The sequence below is a fragment of the Penaeus japonicus genome, unplaced genomic scaffold (genome assembly GCF_977035675.1).
Source record: "Penaeus japonicus unplaced genomic scaffold, GWHDUDI00000001_assembly GWHDUDI00000014, whole genome shotgun sequence".
NCBI lineage: Eukaryota > Metazoa > Arthropoda > Malacostraca > Decapoda > Penaeidae > Penaeus > Penaeus japonicus.
In genome coordinates, this window is record NW_028234416.1 from 35,140,945 (window position 1) to 35,150,944 (window position 10,000).

Genomic DNA, 10,000 nt, shown 5'->3' on the forward strand with positions numbered 1-10,000 from the left:
ATAATTGGCATTATAATAGTAAAGAGTTGTGATTCTACTATTTACATTAAATAACTATTTTAGCTCTTTTGGATTGTTTGACAAACATATTGATTACTTCACTATTTTAGTTTCATTTACACAGAATTTAACATGATACCTTGTTAAAATAATCATTTGTTATACAACATTTACAATCTACAGTCATACCTGAGCAAATGAAGACAACCATTTGCAAAACAAAATAAATAAAGCAACTGTAATATTTTACGAAATAAGTACAAAAAAAAAATCTTATCTGAGTATTACCCTCCATAATCAAACTGCAAGATATTCAATTTCATATCAATCCACAAAGACCAGATTGAATACAGATAAATTCCACTGAATAAACAAATAATTTCCATGATCCAATCACAATTTTATGACACCTTAGTGAAGACTGACTTTAAAAAAAAAATTATACCCCACAAGCAGTCATATATATATACACACATGACTGCATTAGCAAAAATGAGAACTATAAAAACTGTATGCATATAAAAATCTTTAAAGAGAGATGTGTGCAAAGCATAATGCCTATGTTGCAATATCTAAATAGCCTATCCAGATATACAATTAGTAACCTTCATGGTACCAATGACAATTTGTTTTTATAAAAATTGTACTTATGTCTACACACAGAATTAAAAAAAAAAAATCAAGATTTGATGTATTATCTAAAAACTGATAAGGTTTCAGAAACTGATGTATAAAAATCAGGGCTGTATTGCACTCATTTTAGTGTCTTATTTCAAAACATGGACAATCACTTCTGCACAGGAGGAGTGTGGGATAAAAATTATAGAAATTATGTAATTTGTGAGAAAGGGAGAGGAAACAGGAAAGAGAGATGGGGAAGGAGTGGGAAAGGAATAAGAATAAGAATAAGAAGAGTGAGTGTGAGTGCATCAGTGTATGATTATGTATGCGTGTATGAGTGAATATGTATGATTGTGAATGTTTGTGTAAATATAAGTGAGAGGGTGTGCATGCATGCACATATGTATGTGTAATATATCTTACAGTGACATCATCTAGATATCCTAGTAACTACAACTAATAAAGCATAGTCAACAATTCTTTGCTGACTGTATTTACAATAACAAAATTGTTTCCTGTAGTAAAATATTGACTCTTACTTCATGTGTATTAAAGATATTTATTCATACCCAAAAGTGACTTACAAAAAATTAAAAAGTTCACTCCAGTGTCTAAAAAAAAAAAAAAAAAAAATCACAGATACAACCTCCTGAAATAAAACCTAATGCAAAGCCCATAGTACAGCCGTGCCTGTAAACCTTTCAGGAAAAGACGAATAGCAATTCCACTACGTCAAAGATCCGTTTATTAATTTAATTCACAAAACGACAGATAATTTTCTTAATCCTCCCAGAAGATCCAGTTCCACTTCTTCAATTGATCTTCACCCACGACAACAATGAGGATCAGGAGTGCGGTGATCAGCCAATTGACGATGAAATAAAGAGCCAGCATCGCTTTGCGGAAAGTAGCACCCTGCAATACAAGGAAGAAAAGTATTACTTATATTACCTTATAAGTGTTCTTTGGAAAAGAAATAAACTCAGAAAAGTTGTTACTTAAAATACTGCTGGACTGCAAAATAAAAAGCATGTAATTCTTAAAATATTGCTAGAAAAATATAACTTTTTCAACTTAAAACACCTTAACAATGGATTTGTTATTCTACTGAAAAGTAGGATTTTACATAAGCACCTCATCCTTAAGTATATACATAAAGTAAATTCACACTTACTGGAGCATCTGTCCTCTTCTCAACAGGGTGTAGTGGGTTTCGACTGCCGTTCATTTCCTTCATCGGGAATACGTTGTTCCTACGTTCTTGCTTGGAGTCACTGACACATTGACCAATCTGTAGGGAGATGTTATATGATATATTGATTTACAGCAAAATTACAAACACTAAGAATTATAATCTTTTTACAAACACAAACTTACAATTTTTACCCTAGATTGCTATTTACACCAATCACCATGCATAGAAAGCAGTAACACAAATTGCCCTAACTGAACCAGCACATTCTTTGTGCCACTGCAGTCAAAAGCAGTCACAAAACACTGTCTGCTTTGAAGCCAGGAGTGTGATATACATGTATATGTTTAAAATTATGTTTAAAAATTACTAATACTTAAGAAATATGAAACAAAATCTGAAACAATACAATAACTGAATTAGCTTACCACATAACATTTAAAAGCAGTAACTTACCGACAAAATAAGATGCATCACACAGTGGAAAGCAATAAAGATGATCAGAATGAACATGGTCCATGAAGGAGCATTGACCAACTCAAGCCCAAAGAAGATGGCAGTAATACCAATGATCTGGGCACTGTTGCCGACAAACCAGTGAAGCCAGTTGAAGACGGGACGCCTTCGGTGAGTTGGGGCGCAGCGACACAGGGCCATAAACGGCTGGATGAAACACAGACCTAGAATTCAAGAAGCAGATTACAAATCACGTACATAAAGACAAAGGCTGTTCGAGATGTTACTCCATTTTTCACATAAATACATCATAGCTGATTCCCTTTAACCCGTTGCAGACGGAGATAAATTTGCTTGCCCAGCCTCCAGGATAGGTTCTATTTTAGAGAGAGACCGCTTGAAGCAATATAATTTGAAGCATCCCAATCTCTTTCAGTCATTCATTGTAAAACTAGAGCGGTTTTTGTGTTTTATTTTTTTGTGTGTTTTATTGAGTTTAGAGACTTATATGTGCCATATGACAGGCTCTATCAGTGCTGCAGTTGACTAAAATTGTAGTATATTATCCATATTAGCTAATTATTTTCTTTATACTCAATGTGATAGAAGTATTGCTCTTTTATGGGAGGACAAAATGCAACTTTATTTTTTCGTATTTTTGTGCTGTCATGAACGAATACGAAACATATAACCACCTACAATAAAGATAACAAGAAGAGGTAGGGAAGAGGAATGAAACCTGTGCTTGTGACTGTGAGTGCCACAGTGAAAGGCATCCATATTGGCACAGGAACACATTTTAGACACTGGGTATGGATTGAGTCACCTTCCTCTTCTCGTTCTGCCTGCACATCCTTCATCGGCGGTACTTTAGAGCAAGGGTTCATCAACTTAGTGTGTGCCATCGCTCTATAGAGACAGTGCTTGCTAGAGACCGTGGATGGGTGCCATTCAAGGCTCTCTCACCTGCTGGTGCTAGGAAAAAGTGGTGCCATCTAGGTTTTGGACGTTAAGCTTGCACGATATTACGGTAATTATAGTAATTAGGACTGCAGTAGCCATCATCACTCATTCCTTTTTCATAGCTAAATAAAATAGCACAATGATCCAAAATCCCCGAACGTCGTGTACGTCATGACGCCCGTCGTCAGGCCAAAGCTCCTACGTCATGTATGTCATGACACCCGTACGCAATGGGTTAAAGAAGTAAACTCACCAGTTGAGACAACGCCAAGTATGGCATGTGGGTTTACTTTAGGGTCGAGCTTCGACCATCCTTTGAGATAATATGCAATAAGGACGACTCCAGCGATTGTAAGACTCCACGTCAGACCCATGAAAAATCTGTGGAACTGAAAAGGAAAAAGACATGAAGTATCAGTACCTGCTCCAGCATGGAGGATTCATGTTGAAAAAGCTTCTTCCCTTCATTGTTTTCTTTGCAGCTTTAGTGGTTGAATATTAGCTGATCTATGTATCTCTAATGAAACAGGACTGACTATTCACTTTGCCATTAGCTTTTGGATGTTCACTTTCAAATACTGTTTTAATTAATGGAGGTGGCAGTGATATTTCATATTTATAGATATAACAGTTGCCATCTTCCAAAACACACTTTCTCCCATCTAAAAAGATAAAGAATACCTAAACTGTTAAGACAGCACTGCAATTTTTTTCTCTCAACCAAAATGTCTATATTTGTAGATATCCTCAATTTCAATGATAATATCCTAAATTTCAATGATAATAAGAGTCCAAGAACTTCCAAAACATACAAAACTTACATGGAACCACTGATCAATGCCACAGCAGCGACTCCTCAACCAAGTCTGCTTGTAATAGCGGGCCAAGATGATGCCGCACGATGCTGCACATATCCACGCGCCGATCATGAAACATGCATGCAGAGTCTTGAACAATTCGCTCGCAGCTTCCAGGGCCTCAAATTCACTCAAGGAGGAAGTACCAGAGGAGACCAGGCGGTTGTCATGGTAACGTAATCCATCTGGAACAAAATAATTTTGTTATGAGCCACTCCTAAGGTATCCTAAGATTTGTTTTTAATCAATGACAAAGACACTGATAAAAGATTGCCTAAAGTTTGACATGGAGAAGAATGATAAGAAGTGAATAATCCAAGCTCTCCAGATCTTGGTACTATTTAGAGTTCCTTACACAGATATCAATGAAAAATAATGTCTAAATGCTGGCAAAACATTCAGAGAAAAATATATATTTCGAAAGGGTATCTTTATGAAAAATCTTAAGCAAGATTATTCACTTATATGATGATTTATGAGAGTATGTATGGGCAGATGATCCTATCAATAGCTTTTGCACAACTTCAACAATTAGCACATGCAGACTAAACTAACTTCAGAAAATATCTTTTTAATAATCTTGTGTACAATCTGAAAAAGGATGCTACTGCTTGATCACTTGTCTACTCAGTGCCATCTCATGCAACTCATGAATGTTCATGGCAGGAAAACCCACAATACACATAATAGGTTTTGTGTATGGCAGGTTTTCTACCGTCATATCAACATAGCAGAGCATTTTGTCACTTGATATATATCAAATAACACCTTCCAGTGTTCCGGATTGTAAAGCATACTATTTTCGAGATACTAATACACACGGGCATGTCTGAGAAATGGTACTCACTTTCGAAAGCTGGACCTCTCGCAAGCATCAAATGGTAGCGGTCAGTAGACAGATCAAAAGTTATTCCTTTAATTTCCGTAATGGTTTGCCGAATGAAGGAGCAATATATTTCTCCATCTGACTGCAATGTCTTGACATCACTAAGTCCATATTTACTCTGCAATAAAAATGTAATTTATAAACAAAAATTCCATCATTTCTACAGATGCAAACTCACAATAAAATGTTTGAGTACTTCCATTATAAATTAAAATCTTGTCAACTAAAATCATAATACCTCTAGCATCAAACAAGCATATATCAAAATTCTACAATACTATACACATATATTTTCTCTCTCACTCTCTCTCACTCACTCTCACTCTCACACTCTCTCACTCACTCACTCACTCACTCACTCACCCACCCACTCACTCGCTCACTCGCTCACTCGCTCACTCGCCCACTCGCCCACTCGCCCACTCGCCCACTCGCCCACTCGCTCACTCGCTCACTCGCTCACCCACTCACTCACTCACTCACTCACTCACTCACTCACTCACTCACTCACTCACTCACTCACTCACTCACTCACTCACTCACTCACTCACTCACTCACTCACCCACACACCCACCCACCCACCCACCCACTCATACTTTCTCTATTAGAAAAAATCCATAAAATCATATATAGTAATAGATTCAACATAAACAAGAAACAGAAAGAACACCTTATATTTGTTAGAACAAAGAAATGAAGTCAATCCTCTTTTTTCAAGCTGCTAACGTACAAACATAAATAATCCAAATGACAATAAACACATCTCCTTACACTGGTCAGAAGTTCATTATTCTTATCATTGTTGAAGGCCATCAGGACGTCCACTTCTCCGTTGAGGCTTCTACAGGCCATCACACTGTCCGAACCCTAGGGGGGAAATATGACATTATAAAGAAGGCAAACATAAAAGAAAAAGGAAGAATAAGGCTTCAGATAGAAATAGGATATATCTTTTAAATACCAGTAAAAGAGAGAAAAAAAATGAAAGAAAATCTACAAAAGAGAATTCATACCATCTTGTCATCATCTGAGAGCGCAGCAGCAACGTAGCTAGTCGCGCTGCCCTTTCCGAGGATCTCAAACTGATATCCCGTTGCCACTCTGGTGTATGTCATCAGAATGTTACAGCTGTGGGAGGAAATGATAGTATCATTATGCATGGTGAGACATTTTCATGCTGCTAATTAAAATTGGTTATATATATTTCCACTAAATTACAAAAGATTGGCTAATTAGCATTCCTCTAAATTATCTATAATTTCCAAATTATATTATCATTCACAAATGCAAATTACCAACTGTATATTTTGACTCAGGTACACAATATGGGCTACATACATTTCTTTTCAATTACAAAGAAACTTCCTGAATACCTTTAAATCAGAAACATAAAATTCCCTGTATGCATATTCACTCAATTATATAAAATTCCCTTCACGTCGCCTTGAATTTCCCTGTCTCGGCAACTTACTTCTGATCATTTTCGCAGCCGGACGGGAAGCCGAAGCAACCCTTTATTTGGCCACAGCCCAGGTAAATGTCCTCCATGGAACGCTGCAGACTCTGTGATATCTGTTAGTTGAAAGAATCTATTAGTAAATCTGTTGTGTGTGGGATATTGTAGTACAATGCTGTATGGAACTGTGAAGGATTACTTTATTGCTTTATGTCATGTGTTTAATCAAATGTAATCAAATGTAATATGTAGCATACTGAAGAGGGGTTTATTAAAATGCATTTTTTAAAATTTAGAATTAAGTTTGTAACCATTGTTATCTCAACAGCCAAATTAACCTGAGAAATTAAAGGAATATGTAGCATTTAAGTTGTGCTTTGAAGAAGTCTGAGGTGAACACATACCACCAGTCAGATCCACAAATCAGCAGGGAAAGTATAAAGAAAGCAGGTAAATTTAATTCTTCACATTATCTATGCATTTTGATCAATACATATAGGCATTAGTAAGTAATTCTTTCCCCACCCCATTCCTGGATTCTTTCACAGTTGATGAAAAAATTAAGGATAATTATGTAGGGAATCTATTCTTAATCTTGTCCACAACTGTACTGAGAGTCATTAGTATATGTAATTATATTGCAATGTAAATAATAGTAATAGCAGTTGAAACATTAATTTAGAGTAATAAAATTTTAATTAAGGATAGGAAATTAATACTGCATAATTTATAGAAACTTAATACTGACCATCACCTACATATCAGAAAGAAAGGGAAAGAAAGGGACTAATACATATATTTTAAATATCTGAAGTAAAAATAATCCAAAGACATGCAACGTTCCACATGAAGTGCAAGAACCTTCCACACCACCATCCATCCATGCATTCCAATATACTAAAAACCTCTTTGATTATTAGATATGCTGTAGAGAAAACCTCTTCCTTTTTCCTTTCCCTTTTGGACGGCCAACTGAAGGTCCGATGCTGTACTCGTCTTCAGTGGATCCAACTCCTGCTTAAGGCATTTCATGCAGTTCTTGTACAAGACCACCACCACCAAATGTAAGCCATATGTTTAAAACAATTCAGTTTGTTATCAGAAACAATATTTCAACAGTAATATGTCATTAATTGGGTACACCTTCACCAAAATATTGTTGTTTTGTTATGTTTCATACATGGTTATTTTTCATACTCATTTTTATATCAAAAGAAATTAGTATATAATCAAATTGTATAGCAATGTTTGGAAGAACACACATATCCAATTCATTATCATTACAATATTCTACTTATTCTTAATATTCTAGATATAGCACAAGTACAAAAAATCCAATGTTTTACAATTCAGGGAAATGCAAAAGTTGACAATAATTCAAAACAAAAATCATCTTCCTTGTAACTATCTATTAAGATCTAACATGTATATAATGTATATATATATATGATCTAACATCTATATTGACACTTCCCTGTTTGTAGTTGACATGAACTCTTGATCTTGCCTAAAATGAATTTAAATAAGCACTACTTGTAATTTCACTGAAAAAATATCTTACTCTAATTTGTAAAATCTCTTTTAATACCATTACATGATAAACCTTAAACCTCAGATAATGCAACTCATTCTTCAGCCAGAGTACTAACAATAGAAAGGCCTTCAACTGGTCGCCTGGGAGCACGCGTGGTGGTGGCTTTGACGACGGTTGGCTTCGCTGTGGTGGACGTAGTGGTCTTGAAGCGATTAAACAAACCAAATCTGCGATTGGGCTTGTCTCGGTTCCTGTCCGACGGGGCTTGGGTTTCTCTGGGGGTTTCTGTACTAGGACTATCATCATTCTCACTAATAGAACTACTGGGACTATCGGTAGTTGTGGAGAGGGAAGTTGTAGGTAAGGAACTAGATGTGGGAGGAGGAGGAGGAGGAGGAGGAGAACTATCATCATCAGCCTCACTGAGGTCATTCTCAACTACAGCCACACTAGGTGCATCAACCACACTGATGACAACATCACCGGCATTCTCTGCAGGGTCTGTATCTACAGCTGGGCTTACAGGAGCTGGGCTTGTGGTAGTGGTTGTGGTTGTGGTTGTTGTGGTGGTTGTGGAAGGGGTTGTGTTTGCGGTTGTGGGTGTGCCAGAATCCTGAGGAACCGAACGCTTGGTAACGGTCACTTTCTCTGATGTAACCCCAGCCCAGAAGGTGTTGTATGACTTGACAAAGGAGCCCCTGGAAATGAAGGACAGGTATTAGCATAAATGGTTCTGGTGCATCATCAGACAATATCCATATAGAAGAGCTGGTTTTGTAAGTACAATCCAATTGTCTTTTTTATATTCTGATCTACTCTTTCAAATATATATAAATATCAAGACTGATCCTCAGAGAAGAAAGCAGACTACATATAAGTTTGAAGCTGATTAATCAGAAGGCTAATTGATATGCAAAAAATAACTAGACACTGATGGATGAACTGGGATTATGCAACTGAATATATCATTTATAAAAATATGCTCAGACATACATGCAGTTTGACCTTCAAATGAACAAACATAATTGAAACAAAACATCTGGTGTAAATATAATACTAGAGGGAAAAAAGGGTTTAAATATTAGGTAACATTAGCTATTTCATAAATATAGAGATGCTTTTCACACCCAATGAGAGAAAAATTGGTACTGCTGGAGATACAGACTAATGAGCAACTGTTTCAAAAGGAGAAACAATTGCCATATTCATCAACATGTGTGCAATTAAGTCATCAATATTGGAAAAAATATAAAGAGGCCATATAATAGAAAGACATAAATTGTTGTGTAATGGCCAGAAATAACATCTGATATCACTCTCATTTAAGGGCTTTCACTTGTATCTACACCTGAAGCACAACAGCCAATGGAAGTTAGAGATGCGCCTTCTATCAATAAGAAACACATGCCACAATATAAGTATTTACTGCCGTCACAAAGAAAGTTCGCCAGGTGATAGACAGGATTCGAAATTAGTGGAACTAAAATTAATTGAAAAGAGAAAGTTCTTTTATATCCACCACTCCCAAGAAGATGATGATGATGATGATGGTGAAGATGAAGATGAAGATGAAGATGATGATGAAGATGATGGTGAAGATGAAGATGAAGATGATGATGAAGATGATGATGAAGATGAAGATGATGAAGATGATGATAATGATGATGATGATGAAGATGGTGATGATGATAAGGATGATGAAGATGAAGATGATGATGAAGATGATGATGAAGATGATGATGATGATGTGATGATGATGATGATGAAGATTATGAAGATGAAGATGATGATGATGATGATAATGATGATGAGGTGATGATGATGATGATGATGTGATGATGATGATGATGTGAAGATGATGATGATGATGATGATGATGTGAAGATGATGATGAAGATGATGAAGATGAAGATAACAATGATGATGATGTGATGATGATGATGAAGATGATGAAGATGAAGATGATGATGATGATGATGAAGAAGATGATGATGATGAAGATGAAGAAGAAGATGAGGATGATGAAGATGATGA

General features: G+C 36.1%; 1 protein-coding gene across 2 annotated transcripts in view; it reads right to left on the reverse strand.

Moving 5' to 3' along the window:
* LOC122250276 (ferric reductase 1) overlaps positions 1-10,000 on the reverse strand; it is an 82,008-nt gene that overhangs the window by 181 nt on the left and 71,827 nt on the right. Inside the window, exons 4-13 of one of the 2 annotated variants that reach the window (XM_043011626.2) lie at positions 8,082-8,664; positions 6,448-6,548; positions 5,990-6,104; positions 5,748-5,843; positions 4,937-5,093; positions 4,054-4,274; positions 3,486-3,621; positions 2,270-2,493; positions 1,796-1,912; positions 1-1,536 (exon numbers count right to left, since the gene is read on the reverse strand). The exon at positions 1-1,536 is cut by the window's left edge and continues 181 nt beyond it. In XM_043011626.2, coding sequence (XP_042867560.2) covers positions 1,402-1,536; positions 1,796-1,912; positions 2,270-2,493; positions 3,486-3,621; positions 4,054-4,274; positions 4,937-5,093; positions 5,748-5,843; positions 5,990-6,104; positions 6,448-6,548; positions 8,082-8,664 — 1,885 coding nt within the window. In that variant the 3' untranslated portion in view covers positions 1-1,401. The remainder of the gene's footprint in view (positions 1,537-1,795; positions 1,913-2,269; positions 2,494-3,485; positions 3,622-4,053; positions 4,275-4,936; positions 5,094-5,747; positions 5,844-5,989; positions 6,105-6,447; positions 6,549-8,081; positions 8,665-10,000) is intronic. The other variant, XM_043011627.2, reaches the window with a different exon arrangement.